At 57.3% G+C, this 20,334-nt stretch overlaps 1 protein-coding gene across 1 annotated transcript in view; it reads left to right on the forward strand.

The window, feature by feature from the left end:
• The window catches only part of Nphp4 (nephrocystin 4), an 85,264-nt gene extending 73,109 nt beyond the window's left edge, over window positions 1-12,155 (forward strand). Inside the window, 14 exon segments of the mRNA XM_052178300.1 lie at window positions 1,826-1,951; window positions 4,235-4,440; window positions 5,359-5,585; window positions 5,792-5,978; window positions 6,501-6,584; window positions 8,246-8,402; window positions 8,726-8,811; window positions 9,241-9,326; window positions 10,047-10,218; window positions 10,482-10,607; window positions 10,609-10,662; window positions 10,862-10,903; window positions 10,905-11,006; window positions 11,593-12,155. Of these exon segments, the coding sequence (XP_052034260.1) occupies window positions 1,826-1,951; window positions 4,235-4,440; window positions 5,359-5,585; window positions 5,792-5,978; window positions 6,501-6,584; window positions 8,246-8,402; window positions 8,726-8,811; window positions 9,241-9,326; window positions 10,047-10,218; window positions 10,482-10,607; window positions 10,609-10,662; window positions 10,862-10,903; window positions 10,905-11,006; window positions 11,593-11,733 (1,796 nt within the window). The 3' untranslated portion in view covers window positions 11,734-12,155.
• The last annotated feature ends 8,179 nt before the right edge of the window (window positions 12,156-20,334 follow it).

Below are 20,334 nucleotides of genomic sequence, written 5' to 3' on the forward strand. Positions count from 1 at the left end.
ATGTGTGTATGTGTGTGTATGTGTGCGTATGTGTGTATGTATGTGTGTGTATGTGTGTGTGTGTATATGTGTGTGTATGTGTGTGTATGTGTGTGTATGTGTATATGTGTGTGTATGTGTGTGTGTGTGTATGTGTGTGTGTATGTGTGTGTATGTGTGTGTATGTATGTATGTGTATGTGTATGTGTGTGTATATGTATGTGTGTATGTGTGTGTATGTATGTGTATGTGTTTGTGTGTATGTGTATGTATGTGTGTGTGTGTGTGTGTGTATAACCTTTATCACAGGCCAGCGCTCACCTCCATGAGAAGGGGATCGACCTAAGGCCTCGTCTGAGATACAGGGACCCAAGGGCCACCAGGCGATGGCTGTCAAGAAAGCTAGGGAGAAATCCAGAACTTCCTCCTCACGTGGGCAAGTCCCCTGCCTGTGCAGAGTGAGCCCGCTGCCAGGTGACAGGTGAGCTCCATCTTGGAGTGACTCCTTGGGCGGTGACAGAGAACTTGCCAAAACCCCACATGCTGCCACCGTCCGCATTGAGTTCACATGGGAAGGAGCAAGGCAAGGGGCCTCCATCACCTCTCAGTGTGTGTGGGAAACCGCACAGGTCGGGGTGGGTGGACGCTGGCACTCCAGAGAGCAGCAGAGCTGATAGGAAGCTGAGGCAGGGCACCTGAGGGAGGGACACCTGCTGGGATGAGATTGTGGGGACGTCAGCCCTGCCCTCTGGTACCCAGGAGGATGGCAGCTAGCACTGGACACAGAATCATGCCATGTAGGTAGATTCCTCAGGCCATGGGCGGGCAGCCTGGCTCCACATCTGTCTGCCGGGTATGCTTCTGAATCACGTCCGGGAAGGTGCTGAGTGGGGATTCCATGTCTGGCCCCTGCAGCCCGACGGCATCCAGTGGTTTTGAGGAAAGGCTCTGGCCCTTTCTGGAGGGATGGTCTGCACAGCCCTGCCACATCTGCTCCCCAGATGTAGTTCAGGATTTGTTCTCTGGGTCTGGGGCCACCTGTTCTCAACTACTTCTAGACCAGCGAGACCCCACGGGGGATGCAAACCCAGTCCACCTCAGCCCCCAGCCATTCAGGAGAGCGTGCTTCAGACAGAAGGTGTGGCTCACCTGCAGGGCTGCGGGTGCTCAGGTGAAGAAAGTGGAGGTTGGTCCTGGGAGCCGGCGCATCCTCTCCCGCCCCTGGGCCGGAAGGACAGGGGGACATCGGGAAGGCAGACAGCCTGGGAAAAGGTTTCCGCTGCTTCGAGTCCTGAAGGGGACTGGGCTGCCATGACACCTGGCAGAGGCACAGCACAGCCTTGAGGTGGAGCCTGGGATGCGATCCCCGTGGAGCTGTGACTCTGTGGGTCTGACTCAGAGAGCGCGCCCGTGGCAGACCCTCGGGGCCCTGGCAGCTTTCAGCAGCTCAGAGTGCCACCTCGATCTGCCGCTGGCAGCACGGCCAAGTCTTCTCTGGGGACGTGTATGTTCTGAGGACCCTGTTGCTCTGCAGAGGTCTCCATGAGGACTCCACACGCCCTCCTCCTGGTGAACTTGCTCGTGCAGACTCCGCCCTACAGCCTCGGCTCTCCCAAGCCCAGGTTAGAGGTGGCTGCTTTCTGCGAGGTTGTCTGGAGGTCGGAAGTAGGGACTGTGTGTGATCAAATGGAGACCCCGCCCAGGCAGATGACTCCAAGCCTGGAGAAGACGAGAGTGCAGAGGCCACCCATCTGCCCACAGTCCCCCTCGGGATGCATTCGGCATGCAATTGCAGGCACCGGGGCACCATGATGGGCCCTGTCTTACAAGGGTGCTTCTCATTTAGGTCACGCGTGTGAGCCGAGAGCAAGAGGTTCCAACCTGCTGCCCCCATCCAGGTCTCGGGTCATCTCAAATGATGGAGCCAGTTTCTTCTCTGGGGGAAGCCTCCTCGTACCAGGAGGCTCCAGGCGTGAGTTGAACCTGTGGCCCTGTGTTGGGTGGTACCTGGGGGGCTGTTCAGTGTGGCAGAAGCCTGTGTGTTGCATGTGTGTGTGTGTGTGTTGGCTAGAGGTCAGCACTGAGTATCTATACCTTACTACCCTATTTTCTAAGGCAGGGTCTCACTGAGCTCAGAGCTAACCAGCTGGCTAACCTGCCTAGCTAGTGAGCAGTGAGCTCCCAGGATCCTCTTGCCTCTACCTCCTGTTCTGGGATCACAGGCGTACGCTGCCACGCCCACCCTCTCAGAGCCTTGTGTGTATACAGGGGGCGTCTTATCCACTGAGCTCTCTGCGCAGCCCTGACACTGATTCTTAGAAGCAAACTGGAAACTTCTCACTGGTTCCCCCAACTGTTTATGGAGCCGGGGAACCAGGGAACCGGAGTTTAGGGACAGGAAGGAAAGCCCTAGGCTTGGGGAGAAGGGTCTCGGGGGCCTTTTTGTTCCCTTAACCATGTAGGCCTATGGCCTGAAGGTTAGAGCATTAGAGCCTCCGTGACTTGAAGGGAAAGGCAGACGCATTCTCTGATTGGCTCTTCCCTCAGACGTTGCAGATAAAGACTCCCAGAGCTTGCTTACGTGGGTGGCCCCAGCTCTGCCTGCTGTGGCCTGGGGCCGTGGCCTGGGTCTTGAAAAGAAGAAGCCAGAACCCTGGCTCGGTGCTGGGTGAATCCTCGAAACTCCACATCGCAAGCCCTCGGGGATCTTACCCATCCTGACACTACAGACAACTACTTTCTTCCACAGAAAGAGGCTGGGTGGGGCTGGGCAGGTGCTAAGAGGGACCCATGAGCCATGTGTGTCCAGTTTGCCCTAGGCTAGCTCCTTGTTGTAATGATCAGTGAATTGAGGCCAGAGAGGTTATGTGATGCTGCCGAGGTTTAGGGTGAGGTGCGAGGCCGGGCCTTGGTTCCCGACTTCGGGGTCACTGTGCTTCGTTCTGCCTTAGTTCCGCTAAGCAGCACAGGAAACTGTCACAAGAGAAGCCCGTTAAGAGAAGGGCCCTGGGGCCAGGGGCCATGCAGACTCTGCGACGGGCAGCCCAAACAGAGGGCTCCCTGCAAGAGCCTGTGTTCCCTGGGGTGGAGTTCTGGAGAAGACACTAGGCACAACCTTGAGAAGTCCCAGGTCCTTCTTGTGTTCCGGGACGTGTGGCCCCACGGACCCCTCCGGAACCTCATTCCTGGCTGCTTTGGAGCCGGAGGAGGCATCTGCTGGGTGAATGAGCTGTCATGTGCTGTGGCCGCCCCCACCTGCTCTTTCTCCTGGGCCACAGCCACAGACTGCTTCCCACAGGGCCCCCGACTGGGCTCCCCCCGCACGCCCCTGCCCCGAGTTCTGACATACAAAGTGATCAGTTGGGCAGTCACATCAGATGTCCAAGCCAGCTCGTAGCATGGAGAAAAGAAACACCAATTAAATGGATTTAAAATAGAATGGCTGTGAGGAGCCCGGAAACAGACAACTGTGCCATGTGCCACGCCGAGCACTGAGTGGGGGGCTGGCTCTGTGTGGTGACAGATGGGCCAGGCCCTGGGAAGCTTCGATGGTATTGGTTTTTAAGGGAACTGTCACCTGGAAGGTGGGGGAAAAGCCAGGTCTCAAGGAAGCGTGCCCCTTCCATTCGCCTGGCTTGGATTCTTACCGTGTGGCCAGCAACACGGTCTTATCACCAAGAGACATTCCACCGGCACCAGTGGCCCCGGGTCCTCATGGGAAGGGGGCACTGCTGTCTGTGGCCAGTTCAGCTTCTGCTTGTCAGAGCCCAAGGATGGTCCTTCACCCACAGGGGTTGCCCGGGCGTAGGCAGCCAAGGGCAGCTGAGAGCAGTACTGGACCCAGGCCGCCTCTAAGAACCCCATTACTGATACAAACCTGGGGATTGTGCTCCGGCCCACAGGCAGGGCTGAGGAGCCACTGCAGATGCACCTGAAAGGCAGGTCTCTGCAGCAGTGAGCCCCGCCCCATCCGACATACCTGAGGCCACAGTCCAGTAGAGGATGTGGTCTTGCAGCTATAAACCCAGGCATCTGACTTTTCTCTTAGAAAACCATCTACTGGGGTTAGCTGAAGACTAGGGTCAGAGGTCCTTAGGTGTGAGGGGACTGTGAAAGTGGAGCTGTTGTGAGGGACCAGGCTGAGCCTGCATCTTTATCAGAGGATGACTCAGAGCAGATCCGTGCTGGGCCAGCCTGTGGCTCAGCCGGAACTCCACAGAGCCACCCCTGACTCCCGCTCTGGCTCTTTCCATAGGGAAGCGTGTGGTACAAGCACAGAGGCTGGCTGATGTGGACAGCGAGCTGGCCGCCATGCTGCTGACCCACACACCAGCCGGCCAGGGGCCCCGGGCTGCGGGCCAGGAGGCAGATGCGGTGCACAGGCGTAAGCTGGAAAGGATGCGGTTGGTGCGCCTGCAGGAGGCAGGAGGGGACTCAGACAGCCGCAGGATCAGTGTGCTGGTGAGGGGCTTCCCCAGACGCTGTCACCCCTTTCTAGGTCCCCTCACCCCCTTCTTACTCCCTGTTTGCAGGAGAGGAGAGACTTGGACTCGTGGGTCAACCGGGGAAATTTCCCGGTTGTAATTCTTAGGAGAGATTTTGCTAAAATGTCTCCCGCACTTGGGGGGAGGGAGGGAGGGTGAGCTTCTGTGTCATTACTTCAAATGAATTTAAGGCCAGAGTCCTTTTAGGCACCAGCCTGCCCCTCTGCCATCTCAGCCTCCTTACCCTTGGTTCCAGGGGACTCAGGGTGCAGCTGGTGCTTGGGGACCCCCCCCCCCAGGGGTCAGTAAGTCCTGCAGACTAGCTTCACATTGTAGTGCAAGTTGGAGAACACATCAGTGTTGTAGCCCACTGCATTGCTGGAGGCGCGAGGCAGGGGGATGTGAGGCAGGGGGCTCGAGGCAGAGGAGCGAGAGGCAGGGGGCACTTAAGCCTCACTGGGGCTGGTTGTCAGCTGTGGGCCCAGCCCGAGGTCAGTGGGACCCTGAGCTGGCCCTCCAGGCTCACACCTCCTCTTGTGGACTCTTGTCCCAGGCAGGCTCCCAGCACCGTGTGTGCAGGGGCGGGGGGCAGCTGGGCAATGTTGTTCTTTCCTTTTTGATGTCACTGTTCACACTTCTCCTCTGCTATGCCTGGTGTCCCTTCTTGATGGTCAAAGGGGTCTCTTAGGCGCACGTGGGACCTCCCAGCAAGCTGGGATGTGACGTTCTGTTCTGTTTGGACAAACTGAGATCCCTGGTATAAGGGAGAAAGGAAATACTTCCAAACCACATGGCTAAAAAAGGGGAAGTCGATTCCCAAAGAAAGCAGGCGAGTGGGGGCCAGGAAAGCAAGGACTCGGGGAGCACGTTAGATGCGGCCCCTCGTGTTTGACAGGCCCAGCACAGTGTCCGTGCACAGCACTCACGGGACTTGCAGGTCATCGATGCCTACCGGGAGCGCACCAAGGCCGAGAGCATCTCTGGGGTCCTGAGCCAGGCCCTCACCACCCACCACACATTGTACGCCACACTGGGCACGGCCGAGTTCTTCGAGTTTGCTCTTAAAAACCCACACAACACTCAGCACACGGTGGCCATTGAAATCGACAGCCCTGAGCTCAGGTAAGGGCTGCCACCCAGCCAGCTGTGTGTGTGTGTGTGTGTGTGTGTGTGTGTCCTGGCCAGCTGTGTGTAAGGTGTGCATGCTCTGGGCTGATGGGCTTTTGCCACGGAGGCCGGGCTGGCCTGTGCCCCCTCATCTGAGGGTCTCTGGATGGTGGGTGCCTCTCCTTTACCCAGGCTGTCCTCCCATTGTCCCCGCCCCCTAGCATCATCCTGGACAGCCAGGAGTGGCGGTACTTCAAGGAGGCCACCGGCCTGCACACGCCCCTGGAGGAGGACATGTTCCACCTGCGTGGGGGCCTGGCGCCCCAGCTCTACCTGCGACCCCGGGAGACTGCCCACATTCCCCTCAAGTTCCAGAGCTTCTCTGTGGGCCCGCTTGCTCCCACACAGGTGAGATGCAGACACGGCAGGGGAGTGCCGTCTACTGCTGCGCGGGTGGCAAATGGGAAGAGCGAGTCTCTGCACTTGCAGATCCCTGTACAGAGGTGTGTGTGTGTGTGTGTGTGTGTGTGTGTGTGTGTGTGTGTGTGACTGGTGCCCGCTCCGCTCCTCGCTCAGTGTACTTGCTCTCCTCACCAGGGCTGTGCACAGCAGCCTGGGTCCTTGTCTCTCCTGGTGGGTGTCGGGAAGGCCACGCCTGCCGCCCTCCCTGTGATTGTCCTTCCTCTGCCGTGTACGCTCCCTCCTGTGCACAGAGGCAGCAGGGCAGGTATATGTCAATCATGTGTGAGTGTGAGAGGGAGGGACACGCTGAAGCTCTGACCTCCTGCAGAGTCATAGTTCCAGCTGGCTCCCTGGACAGGCCACAGGGCAGTGGCTGGGCCTGGTGGGCGGGGCTGTAGGCAGCATCCAGCTGCAAGAGCCCCACGAGACGCCCCACCCCACCCCATTGTGCTGCTCCACGTCTCACAGGCCCCTGCTGAGATGATCTCAGAGAAGGACACAGAGTCTGGACCCCTTTGGAAGTGCAGCGCCATGCCTACGAAACACGCCAAGGTAGGGCGGCTCAAGATGTCCTGCGTTTTCAGTCTTGGCACAAGTCAAGCCTCTGAGTACCTCAAGCCAAACCCCTCTCCCCTCCTGGGTGGGATCCAGACTGGAATAAGATGTGGCAGGGACCAGGAGGCCTCAGCCATGCCCAGACAGTGGCTCAGCCCATGCCAGGGTCCAGCATGGATGGACCGCCCTGGCATCTTCTACGTAGCCTTGACTCTGTCCGCAGGAAGCTAGTGGTCCTAGTGGCTGCTGGCTACCGCCCCTTAAACAGAGCTGGGCACCTGGCCACTGGGCAGCGTTCTAAAGGGGCGTGTGTCTGTGTGACTGTGTGACTGTGACTGCGTGATATACGGATGGATGGATGGAAGGGTGGGTAGATGGACAGACCGACAGGAAGGAAGAACGAGGGCTCTTCCTGGAAACAAGCCTACAGCTCTCACTAGGTCTCTGGTAGCTGGACTCTTAGCTCAAGCGTTAGTTCTGTGTAAGCCAAGGATGTCAGGGTTTCTTACCCGACGGCAGCCATTCGTACAGCCCCGGGCCTGGGCTATCCAGGACTCGGCCGCAGACACGTGGCAGTCTCTGGAACCCGCAGCAGCCGGGAGCTGCAGTCTCCGTCATTCCACAGCCGCCATTCCTCCTTGTCCCTGCCGTGACCACTCTGAACTGCTCAGCCGCCCCGCGTTGCTATAGCTACCGTCCTAGTTGCCACTGTTGCCCGTGACCCAGCTGCAGTGGTCGGTGCCTGTCCAGAGGCCGTCCGTCTGTCCATCTGCGGCCCTCGAGGCAGCCGGTTGTGCTGCCGCCTGTGCAGCTTGTCCTGCGAGACTCTTGCCTCTGCCTCTTCAGCTGCAAGTGTCCGGCTGGTCGGCCACCTCTTCAGCTCTTCCTGCTACGCTCAGAGTAGGCAAGGGACGCCCTTCATTTGACCTTGTGTCGCAGTGCCAGGGAAGGCAGGACCAGGGGTCTCCAGCCAGTTTTAGGTTAGCGTTGCAACTATCATTTACTGGAATCCAGATTTAAACTGAAATAAGGTGCATTTTCGGGAAGATCTCGCTTCCTACCCGCCCCTCTTCTTAGTGTCACGTGTGTCACGTGTGTGGGGCACACCTGTGTCTCTGCATGTTTTGTACCGTGTGCGTCTGTCTGTAATGACAAAAGCCACCCGTCACACCACCCATGTAGCTGAGTAGTTTTGTAATTACTACTGCGACAGAGGGAAGTCCCTGTTCCTAGCCCCCTCTGGTTTAGACAGTGCCTCCTTTTCCACGGGGTCAAAGGGCCCGAAGTGCTCTGTCCCCGACACAGTACTGATGCCCCTGTGCAACCCGGAGCGGTTAAGGATGAGTCCCCTGTGCAGTGAGCGATCCTGCGCGCATGCACATCCCAGCCCGTGGAAAAGATACTGGCGTAGCTCTTGGCACTGGGTGGCTAGCTGGTCCTCTGGGGTTTTAGGAGTGTGTCTGGGAAGCTCAGGGCTTGGCATGTCTGAAGTGCACCCTGAGACAGGTGCTATCCTGGGTCCAGCCTGCTGATTCCCTCAGCCGTGTACTTACAGAGGCATTTCCGGCATTTTTCTTTCATCTCACTTTGTGGGTCATGGTGAGATCCTCGGGCCACCCAGAGGGACCCATGAGGCCGCTGTGTACCCACGTCCGCAGGTCCTTTTCCGGGCGGAGACTGGCCAGCTCATTGCTGTGCTGTGCTTGACGGTGGAGCCCCAGCCCCACGTGGTGGACCAGGTTTTCCGCTTCTACCACCCAGAACTCACCTTCCTGAAGAAGGCCATCCGCCTGCCTCCCTGGCACACGCTTCCAGGCAAGTCCCACACGGCTCTGTGACTGCCGCCGCCGGGCAGGCTCAGCTGATGGGAGGAGGCGTGTCTGTGGTGGCAGGTGGCACCTTCACAGTTCTGATCTGCAGTTATGGTTGGAAGTAGAAGCCGCCAGCCTTCTCTGGTGATGGGGTGCAGGCGTGGGGTGTGTGGGGCTGGTGGCATTGATTCTTTGCTTGCGTTTCGCCGCGCCCTCTGATTGGCAGCCTGACAGGAGGCCGAGAAGTGTGCTGGGCCAGGGTGGCAGCATCTGCATCCCCACGCGCACTCGGGTAAGTGGCAGAACTAATCCCTTTCTCCATTCCAGGTGCTCCCGTGGGGATACCTGGCGAGGGCCCCCCAGTCCACGTCCGATGCAGTGACCCGAATGTCATCTGTGAGGCCCAGAACGTGGTACGCCACACGCATCAGCCCCAGCTTGAGCAGATCCTTGGGGGAGCCCCTCCCATCTTCCCCGCATCCCTGCATCCTCCCCTCCGGCTCGAGCTGGGGGTTCCTTTCCTGGATTATCTTAGCCTGAGTTTTGAGAAAAGGCAGGAGGAGAAGGGAGCTGAGGCTGGTAATTTGAGGCACTTACTAATTGCCATTGTGCAGAGGCTGAGGGCACTAATTGTATTATGACTGCTTAGGAAGTTAGACAGAGCCTGTGGAATGTAATTATTGAAATCAATATAAGATCAAGACACTGTGATCTTCTCGAGCAGAGAGGAAAACAGTGAAGACATTGTGTGCAGGAGGGGCTTCACACACCTGCCTGGCACACCTCACCCGCCCGACTCTGGTGGGTGGGAACCAACGGGTGTCTCCCGCTGTGCTCGGCAGGGCCCTGGTGAGCCGAGGGACATATTCCTTAAAGTGGCCAGCGGTCCGAGCCCGGAGATCAAAGACTTCTTTGTCATCATCTATGCGTAAGCACAATCCCTGGGACCAGGGGAAGTGGCCGGAAACGGGCAGTCAGTGCCAGGCATCAAGGGAGGACTCAGGCTGGGCTCTGAGGCCATCCGGGGTTGGGGGTGGGGCTTGCTGATAGCATATTCTATCCCATAATAGCACAGTAGCCCAGGAAGGGACGGTGCGACTTTCCAGCCCAGAGTCAGTCCAAGACGTCCCTCAGATGATCTGTACTGACAGCTGGGGCCCAGCCCCGCTGTCCGTGGCTGGAAGGAGGTCAGGCCACGCCTTGACCTCTCACCCAGCTAAACAGTTCCTGTGGGAGCCCTCTGGGAGTTCTTTAAAACTGGGGCAGCCTAGGATGCCTCCTGCAGGACCTCTGACAGTGGGGGCTGTGGGAATCAGCTCTATTCAAGGGCGAGGGGCTGTGTACTGCACACACCATATAAACCTTTCTCAGTGGCTCCTCGTAGCAGCCGGTGAACACGTGCCACCCTGTCCCATTTTACCGTATTGTCATGGAATCTTGCGGTTGACATCTGACATCAGGCTTTGGGTGCAGGTCTGTGGGCCCCACCACAGCCCCATCCTGAGAGAGTCCAGGCAGCTAGCTCTCGGGTCCGTTCCCACCGCTCTGTGCAGCTCCGCCTGTGGCCGCTTGGCTCCCAGTCCCTCCCCCCCCGCCCCCACCGAAGTCCTTCTGCTAAAGCTGTGTGGACGGCCCCTGTCATCTGCAGGGATCGCTGGCTGGCGGTGCCCGTGCAGACGTGGCAGGTCTGCCTTCACTCCCTGCAGCGCGTGGATGTTTCCTGTGTCGCAGGACAGCTGACCCGCCTGTCCCTCGTCCTGCGGGGGACACAGACCGTTAGGAAAGTGAGAGCTTTCACCTCCCACCCTCAGGAACTGAAGGTATGGCCCTTCCTGAGGCGGGGTTGGGGGTGGTTTTGCTGCTCAGGGTCTGTCCTCGCCTGGCGTGCAGAAGCTTGGAAATGGTGGGCCGTAGCAGTAGCACAGGGGTGGCGGGTGGCAGTTTCCACAGCTCCTCCTCACTGAGCTTCCCTTCATGGAAACTGCTTCTCGCCGTTGCCTGGTGTGGTGTTGGGGATGAGGTGGCTGTCATGGACTGCATCACCACAGGGGGCTGTGCCCTGACCTCTCCCTTGTCCTTGAAGACAGACCCTGCCGGCGTCTTTGTGTTGCCACCTCACGGGGTACAGGACCTGCACGTGGGCGTGAGGCCGCGGAGGGCTGGCAGCCGCTTCGTCCACCTCAACCTGGTGGACGTGGACTACCACCAAGCTGGTCGCCTCGTGGCTCGTGTGCCTCTCCTGCCGCCAGCCGCTCATTTCCAAGGTCTGCAGGTGTCGGGGGCAAAGGCATCATAGGACCTCTGTTGTGTCTCGTGGGTGGTGGCATGACCTGGCCTTGGGACCCAGCTACCCAGATCCAGGGCCCTGGATGGTTCCAGAAGGCTGGTCCTGAAGGATCTGGGGCCAGGAGGAGCAGCTGCGCTGAACCAGCAGCCACTGTCTCTGTCCCACCCCTCCCCCAGGCCTTCGAGATCACCATGGCGGCCGGGGACACGAAGGGCTTCCAACAAAAGGATCACCTACACTAACCCCTACCCTTCTCGGAGGACCTACCGGCTGCACAGTGACCGCCCCGACCTGCTGCACTTCAAGGAAGACTCCTTCCAGGTGCTGCCCCGCGGACTGGGGTGTGGCAAGGGGCGTGGCAGGAGATAGTCCTTAGGATCCCAGCTGGCAGGCTCTGGAAAGTTGGGGTCACTTAGGCCCCCTGGGAAGTGCTTCAGGTGGCAGGTGACATCGTTCTGCCCTCCAGTGGAAGACCCTGATCTCCAGTGTCACCACAGGCAGGTGGATTTCCTCTTAGGAAAGGAGACACAACTGTGAGGGTTCGAGTGGATAGCATGGGAGCATGGGGCTGTCTGTTAGTAGGTCAAGGGGCCCCCACAAGCCTTTGCAGAGCGGCGCCTGGGAAAGGGGCGGTGCCTGGTAAAGGGGCGGTGCCTGGGAAAGGGGCGGCGCCTGGGAAAGGGGCGGCGCCACAGCCCTGAGTAAGCACCAGGCAGCAGCATCCTTGGCCTGCACAGGGCTGTCTGGTCCTCACAGCCTCCGTCAGTCCCTGGTGCTGGGTCTTAGCAGCCCGGATGTGCCCTAGGTAAGAGTGTCTCACCCACGTGGTGACCCGCCCGTCTCAGTTCTAGAAGCTATTGCAGAAGAGCGCCAGGTGAGGAGATGCTGAAACTCCGTGCTCCTTCAGGTGGCGGGAGGAGAAACCTACACCATCGGCCTGCGGTTCCTGCCAAGTGGCAGCCCCGGGCAGGAGGAGGTCCTGATCTACATCAATGACCACGAGGACAAGAACGAAGAGACATTCTGCGTGAAGGTCCTCTACCAGTGAGGGGACAGCTGCGAGGCCGGTGCGCCTCCAGAGTGCCCCTCCCTGCAGACGTCACTGTGACTCCGGGACTGGCCTGCGTGGCCCATGGAGCTGGCTGAGTGCAGAGGGGACAAAGGCGTTCCTGGCCACGTCTCTGCTAAGCTGAGTAATCCTGTGAGTGGATGTGAACCTCCCAGGGGTCACAGCCGGGGCTCAATCTGCCTGTGGCACGCACAAGGCTGTGTTTACACCTTGCGAATCTCGGGCTGTCGTCATCTAGAACAAACTGTGTTTTATAAATCGTTTCCAATAACAAAATTATGTTTTTCTTACTAGATTTTTTAAATGAACAGAATATATTTTAATTTGCTATGTATTTTATACTGGAATTCTTTTGTATCTTTTTTTTTTAAGTTATTGAATGAAGCATCATACTTCTGCCATAGAGTCTCTTCTGATGTTTTCTGGGGGGTTCTGGAGTGATGGGGTGTGGGGGGGCCTGCAGCTCCCAGTCCTGCCTGAGGGTGAGGAGTACCTGCTACCCTCTGACTCCAGTGCCACACCCGAGGCTGGAGCTGTGGCTCTTCATGCTGGGAGAGAAGGAAGCAGGTGGTGGTGAGCAGTGTGCTTCCTGCCCCACTGTGTGCTCCCCCGCCCCCACCCCACCCCACCCCGTCCCCGCCCCCCCCACCCCCCACCCCCCACCCCGCTCCCCACTCCCCAGCTCCTTAGGTGCAGCGAATACCTGTTTCACCTTCACAGGGAACCCATGCTTTCTGACCAACAGGCCACAGTGTTCACTCTGCAGATGCTTGTAAATTGTCTCCACCAAACAGACTCCCAGAGTCCTGAGAAGCCACATGCCATCTCCCTGGAGTCCGACCAGCCCAGTACAGCCCTTGGCAGGCTCACGACTGAAGCTGCACTCTTTCCAGCCTGACCTCAGGCTTAAGATGTCTTAAGAGGTTCAAAGTTTGTAAACGCTTCCTCTCTCAGACTGTCTCCTTCTGAGCTACCTACTCCGTCTCAGGAGGTCATGACAGCCGTTTCCTTCCACTGTGCGCCCCGCCCTTCCTGGTTTCTGCCATGCTCTGGGGGTGGTGCAGGATTGAGTCTAGATTAACACTCACATCTATGGCTGGACAGTCCTCATTTTCCCTGTTCTCCAGGGAGGGTGGGCAGGGCCATCTTCTTCCCTTGGTGTGGAAAGTATCAGCCAGAGGCCTGCCTCAGCACGGCTAAGTCCTTGGGCACGGGGACGAGTCTGGAACAGACTGCAGAAGCTGAGGGGAGATTCGGGATGCGGGGTGGGGACTGGGGGAAGCCTGGGCCCTGAGGTTCCCTGCTGCAAAGCGGCCTCCAGCCCCTGTGACTCCCCACCCCTTGGGCAGGAATATGGACAGGAGGAGTGGACACAGCCCCTTCCCCTTCTCCTGGGGTCACAGAGACTCCAGCTTGAGGGCAGTCATCAGACGGCCTTGTGTGGGGACAGTGTAAACTGAAGTAGGTCTGGTACCTACACTGATGCTGCGTATGTGGGTGGGCAGCCAGCCGTGCCCACCTATGAGGATGCCCAGGCTGCTGGGCTCGGTGGCCCCTGGGACTGGCGAGTGTCTCTGAGTTTCGGTTACATCATCAGCACTGAGCAGGCTGTGTAAGTAGCGGGGCATGGTGCTGCTGCTGCCCGAGATGCACCAGGACCTTCAGACAGCGCTCTGTCATCTTCATGCCTCTGACCAACAGTGGGGCAGTTCAGCCAGCAAGTGTCACAGCCTTATCAGATCACCAGTTCCCGGCTGAGCCCGAGTCCAGGCCTCCCTCCTCACAGGTCAGCGATCATCCTAGCTCCCAGCTCTGTCCCTTGTCATTCATCTGCCCCTGGAGGAGATCCCAGGTCAGATGAATGGCGAGGGGTCGGCAGGACAGCTGCACTCAGTGCAACTGTCTTAGTCAGTGTTTCTATTCCTGCACACACATCATGACCAGGAAGCAAGCTGGGGAGGAAAGGGTTTATTCAGCTTACACTTCCACACTGCTGTTCATCAATCACCAAAGGAAGTCAGGACTGGAACTCAAGCAGGGCAGGAAGCAGGAGCTGATGCAGAGGCCATGGAGGGATGTTTCTTACTGGCTTGCTTCCCCTGGCTTGCTCAGCCTGCTTTCTTATAGAACCCAAGAACACCAGTCCAAGGGTGGCACCACCCACAAGGGGCCCTCCCCCCCACGATCACTAAATGAGAAAATGCCCCACAGCTGGATCTCATGGAGGCAATTCTCCAACTGAAGCTCCTTTCTCTGTGATATCTCCAGCCTGTGTCAAGTTTAGGGTTCAGGTGCATCTTCTACTGCTGAGGTTTCAGCCAGTAGCCTGCTACCCCAAATCTATACTTGCCGCCCCACAACCCTGTGAGCCAATTTCTTCAGCAGATTACAGCATGAACACTGGGTTTCTTCTCTGGATGGCCCTGGGTGAAGAGCCAGAAATAAGGAGTGGGTGGAACAGAGGCAAACCTGGGGGTGAGGGGGCAGCCAAGCTCTGTCCCGACCAGAACTGGGAGCTCAGGAAGACCAGGGTCTCCCCTCCGTCGTCACTTCATAAAAACTCAACCATGGAAGCCTCTAGAACAGCTATGGAGGCGGGGCCACTGAGAGTCTGCTCCTCAGCTTCACACTGGGGATGCTGGGCTGGATGAGGCCTCCGAGCTGCCCCACCAGGAGGTAGCCAGCATGGTGGCTGCTGGTCCCAAGCCTGCTGGTCCTGCAGCCCACCCACACACTCCCACGCCCACAGCCCTCCCCAAGCCTCTGGCTCTGCGGCCGCATCTGCCACGGACAGCTTAGTGCAGGGTGAGTTCCTATCCATCACCTGCAATAACCGGTTGTGACGGGAATCTGGGAAAACAAAGGCTAAAATCGATGAGCATTTGGAAACAGACACGGCTGGAGACAACTCATTTCTGAAGCAGCGGGCCTGAAACAGGACCTAGGACTGGGACCCCGAGGGAGGCCAGGGTGGGTGGAGAACGGGAAGTAGCTAGGAGACAGTTGGAGCAACTGCTGCTTAGGAGCAAGGGTCCCCCCAAAGCCCAGGCCTGCTGGTTTCAGGATGATGAGGGAGTGTCAGGACTGGACAGCCACCTGGGCCCTGGAACCATCCTGGGTATGTTCCTCCAGGCCAGCAGGCCCGCGGCGTGTGCCACCCTCTTCAGGAGGCTGGCGTGTTCGGTTCGGCTTGCTGTTAATTATTCAGCAAGCAAGTACTAGGCTCTTGGTTGTGCCAGTAGCACCCACCCTCCCCGACCCCGTGCTGTCACTGTGACCTGCCCCAGACTCAGTGTCCCTCGGGGCCTTGTGCCCTGGCAACCACACGGAGGGATTCCAGGGAGGGTTTTGTGGTCACACACTCCTGCCTCGGTGCTTATGGCTGCTCAGGGTCCTTCCCGGACCCCTGGTACCCGCCCTCGGTGTGAGGTGACACGCTCTGAGGGCACAATGTCACGGTTTTAGTTTTTTATGGTGTGTTAGGCTGACAAGTGGGGACCCATTGGAGCACATGTGGTGACATGTGGTGACCCTGCTGTTCCGGTCAGAAGGAGAGTGACAGCTAATATTTCTGCCATTGATCCCATAAAGGCCACAGTGTACAAGGACCCCTTGCAGGCTGTAAGAATAGGCCAGCTGAATAATTTCCCCATAACCAAGCTATGCCGTCTCTTAGCTACTGTCATCCAGCAGCACTGGGGAGTGGACTGGCCTCACTGTCCAAGGATGTGAGAGGTGTATAGACTTTTTAAATAATTATTTATCATTATTATTATTGTTGTTGTTGTTATTGTTATTATTGAACACATGTTTGCATGACTTGTGTGTGTATGTATGTGTTGGGGTGCACATGTCACAGCACACATGTGGAGAGAAGAGAATGGTTCTGTGGAGCTAATTCTCTCTCCCCACCTTTACATTAGGATCAAATTCAGTTCCCCAGGCTTGTATGGCTTGTGTGGTTTTGTGTGGCTTGTGTGGCTTGTGTGACTTGTGTGGCTTGTGTGGCTTGTGTGGCTTGTGTGACTTGTGTGGTTTGTGTGACTTGTGTGGTTTGTGTGACTTGTGTGGTTTGTGTGGCTTGTGTGGCTTGTGTGACTTGTGTGGTTTGTGTGACTTGTGTGGTTTGTGTGGTTTGTGTGGCTTGTGTGGCTTGTGTGACTTGTGTGGCTTGTGTGGCTTGTGTGGCTTGTGTGATAGGCACCTTCACCTACTGAGCCACCTTGCCACCCCTGCCATTAACCTTTGCCTCTGTGATATGGGCGCCATTTACAACGTCTGCTCTCATACAATTGAGTTACAAACAAAATGCAACAGCAACTCGGCGTTCTGAGTAGGTTTGTAGTCGTGCATCGGGCTGCCTTCATAGCCACCGCTGGTCTCATGCGGCCCAAGCTGTGTTCCCAGGGAGGGATGCTAATGCTGGGTCTGTTTGGATGGCCAGTTCTGGGCACCCAGGGGCAGGATGCGGCTAAAGGGTGACTCCTGGGTCCAAGGCTGGGGTGCTGTAGCTGACAGAGTGTATAATGTGGTGGCAGGCAGGAATTTCTGGTGTTCTGGGGGGGGGGTGAATATTCTACAGCTTTCTGCAGTGTGCAAGGGCTGGCTTCTAGAAGGTGCCCGAGGGTAAGGGTCTCTTCAGGGTGAGGGAAGAGTTGCCCTGGGGTGCTGGGCATGCGCAGGAGGCTTGTGCTGGGTGTAGGGTCACTTTCCTGCGCACAGTCCTTGGGACACAATTCTCACCATGCAGCCCTGCCTTGAGGAGGTAGGGACAGTGGCATCTCTCCCAAAGATCTTGGTTGCTTCAGGGAGAAGCTGAGCTACCGGCCTCTGGGTGAGGTAGGGTGGGTGTCACTTCCCTGCAGGGCGGATTTAACCAGCCGCTCTTGCACGAGTACCCCGTGGAGTTCCAGGGCTCCACACGTGGCTTACCGCCACATTGTAAACAACACTGCCACGGGCTGCCACGGGCTGCCACATGCTCATCTTGCTCTGAGTGTTGTAAATGAGGTCCTTGTCCCACGTCCTTCCCTGGGGCAGGGACATTTCCCAGGGCATGGCGACGACACAGTGCCTTGAGGAGCCAGGCCCTCATGCTCAGTCTGTCCCACTTTCTTGGCTGGTCACTCTCAGGCTGCTGCTGAGCCCACACTGTGGCCTCCATTCTCCTGCCATTAGCTGGCAGGCGCTTCTAGCCCATCTGGGGTGAGGGGCTGGGAAGCTGTCGCCACAGGCCTCTGTCTCCGACTCCACTTTCCTTAATGATCTGGGTCCAGCCTGATGCAGCTTTTATCTCCCTGGGCTCGGAGCTGGCGTGGGGAGAGTGTATCGGGTCGCTTCCCGCGACTGTGCTACAAAATGAACACCACTCCACGACATTCAGGCTCTGCTCGTGGGTCTGCGCATGGGAACCCGATCTGTATTCATCTCAGGCCTCCTGATGAAGTTGTCCCCAGTAATGAGACTGCGCTCATAGCCCTCCCTGCATTCTGCTTGTGCTTTTTCATAACCCTGCCACTTCCTCCGCACTGGGAGGAAAATTAGATGTTCATAATGATCAAATGAGTCTACAGATAGCCCATCTACGCCTTTACTCTCCAGGATGGTGGGAGGGAACGGCCCGTGGGGGTTCATGAAGGGAAGAGCCCGGGTGAGTGGGCTGTCCTCTGGTACCTCAGCCGGAGATGAGGCTCTGAGAGTCTCAGGCACCGCTCTGAGTTCCTTATAAATGTACCGGAGGCGGGGATCAGCACATCCTGTGGGGTCCATCTCCTCCCTCCACCCCCAAGGGTGGACTGCAGACGGGGAGGGAGGGCCGGCGGGCACATAAACTTATTAACAGATCTGACTTAATGAAACAAACTTGTCGTTTTGACTCGTGCTTGTCTTGCCACTGAGAATTCTAAATTTATTTTTATTGCTGTAAGACGGGCTGACTCAAGAAAATGGGGAGCAAAAGTTTCTTCCTCTGCTTCCTTGAGTTCCTGCTGCAGATGGCATTATCCTGGTTGGCTTAGCTAACACAGTGTGTCCGCTAGCATCGAAGCATGCTAGCCAGGCAGAGGCTGTGCTCGGCACTCCGAGGCTGTGCTCGGCACTCCCAGGCTGCTTGATAAAACTTTGGTGCCCAGTGTGGAGCTCAGGTCTGCAGAAAGCAAAGGCTTCGGTCAGAAAACAGCTGCCGTGGTGGAAGTCTTCCTTACCTAGGGCTCTTTTTCCATTCCTGGCAAGATGGGGGTGCTCCCTGACCTAAGCCTCAGGCAGCCCTGTGATGGGGCCAAGAAGTTCCTGGGAGGACTGGGAAGGAGCTAGGGAGGGCAGAAGCTGAGACACGGCACGTGAGGGGTCAGGGGTAGTCCTGCCAGAACCCCACTGCTCCAACACTCCCTTGCTGAGTGGCACTTGGCAAAGCCCCAGAGAGACTCGGTGCTGATGCCCATGGGTAGGGGCAGGAGAGAGGGGGGCTGTGAGACATGGTTCCCTAAGACTCGGCTGAGACATGGTGAAGAACAGCTGTGCCCTCCAGTTCAGAGAGCAGCTGATTGGTAATGCCAGCAGAGTATGCTCTGGTCATGGGAAGGCGGGCCAGGGGACTCAGAGGCAGGGGATGTGTTACAAGGGCAAACTCAGCTTTGTTAAATCAATGGGAGTGGATTCTGAAGTAGAAAGAGGCATCCCCTGGGCCGACTCTCCAGTGAGCACGTGCTGTCTCCTCTGCTGGTTTCCCTAAGAAGCAGCATCTTGATTTCTGGCCTGGGTCAGAACATCTTTTGTTTTTCACAGCTAATGGAGGCCATCAGGGCTTTGTCAATATTACTTTATCCCAGAGTTTGCCCCTTTGGCCCAGGAGGTGGCAAGGGACTCTGAGGCAGCAGGGTGAGACAGGGAAACTCAGAACGTATCAGGCACAGCCTCTTCCTCCACAGCCATAGGCCTTAAGGAGGAAGAGGAAGGAGAACAAGGAGGAGAAGGAGGAAGAAGAGGAGGAAGAAGAGGAGGAAAGATGAGGAGGAGGAAGAAGAAAGGGAGGAGGAGGACAAGGAGGAGGGAATGAGGAGGAGGAAGAGGAGGAAGAAGAGGAGAGGAGGAGGAAGAAGATGAAGAGGAGGAGGAAGAAGAAAAGGGTGAGGAGGAGGTCTAGGATGAGGATGAGGAAGAGGAAGGAGGAGAAGAAGAGGAAGAAGAAAAAGATGAAGAAGAAGAAGAAGAAGAAGAAGAAGAAGAAGAAGAAGAAGAAGAAGAAGAAGAAGAAGAGGAGGAGGAGGAGGAGCTTTGTAGCCAGCTTGCTGGGAGACACCCACACAAGCCGAGACTGTGAGAACACTCCTGGGAGGAACCACGGGATGCCAAGACACCAGGCACGCTCTGGATCTGGGAAGCTCAAGAATGTGGGGCCAACAAGAACAGTTGGTGTTTGAAGTCTTGGTGATCCTTTGGGGTGCAGGGATGGTCCGTCAGCGTGAGGATGATGGGATACAGGGGTGGTAGTGGTGAGGACTGACATCCCTAGCTGCTGCATGCAGCAGTCAGCCCCGTGAGCCGAGCTGGAGTTATCCTAGGGACCGTACCCTAGGGACTGTCCTAGGTAGGTCCCAGTGTGCAGCACTCTTTTAGGGTCCCTCTCTAAGCTTGTCGCTAAAGGACCCTCACGGCTTTTGTCTGAAAAGACTCCCAAGTCTGTCTCCGTGGGTGATTCGGCAAGAGGACAACCCATGACCCTCCTCCTGCTCTTCCCTTAGGTCAACACCTGTCCTGTCAGAGCCATGGTGTACAGAGCCCATTTATTACAGGAAGACAAAGAGCAGAGCCACTCCTTGTCCTAGTGGTGAGTGACAGGCAGCTCAGGGACCTCTGATCACCACAGCAGGCTGGGTGGGCGCTGCTCCCAGAGGCAGCATCGCAGTCATGTGATCAGTCAGTCACCTGCTCCTCAAGTCTGTGCATCCCTGGACCACCTCACTCTTCCACACGATGTGAGACTCACGTCCCCCAGAGCAACTGTCAAAGGCTGTCATTCACGGAGCACATGGAAACTGAAGTTGTCTCGACCCTGGGCATGTGGAACACGGCAGGCAGAAGTGTGTCCCCCAAACCTTGTGTCTCATGAGGAGGTGTCCCAGAGGCCCCTCCAAGCATTCCATTCCCTTGTGCTCACAGCCTGCCATGCCCGCAGTGAGCCCAGGGGAGAGGGCATTTGGGGAAAGGGATCAGCTGGCACTCCTGTAGTCCTTTCTTGGGGACTCTGAGCTAGAATGCAGGGAGATGGCTGTCCGGATGTTCCCTTCCCCTGCTAGGAGTGGCTGTCACTCACGGGTTGAAGCCCCTGTCCTTCATCTATAGTTGACTAAGGTTGATTCAATTCACTGGATGCAGCCATGAGATACTTCATAGACATCACCTACCCGAGGACTCATCAGAGCCTAGGACAAGCTGAAGGCTGAGGGTGGGCCTTGCTACTGCCTCCTCCTCTTCCTCCTCCTCCTCCTCCTCCTCCTCCTCCTCCTCCTCCTCCTCCTCCTCCTCCAGGCTGTGTACCCATTTCCTCCTCTTCTAGAGCAAAGCCAGAGGAATGCGGGACTC

The sequence above is a fragment of the Apodemus sylvaticus genome, chromosome 3 (genome assembly GCF_947179515.1).
Source record: "Apodemus sylvaticus chromosome 3, mApoSyl1.1, whole genome shotgun sequence".
NCBI lineage: Eukaryota > Metazoa > Chordata > Mammalia > Rodentia > Muridae > Apodemus > Apodemus sylvaticus.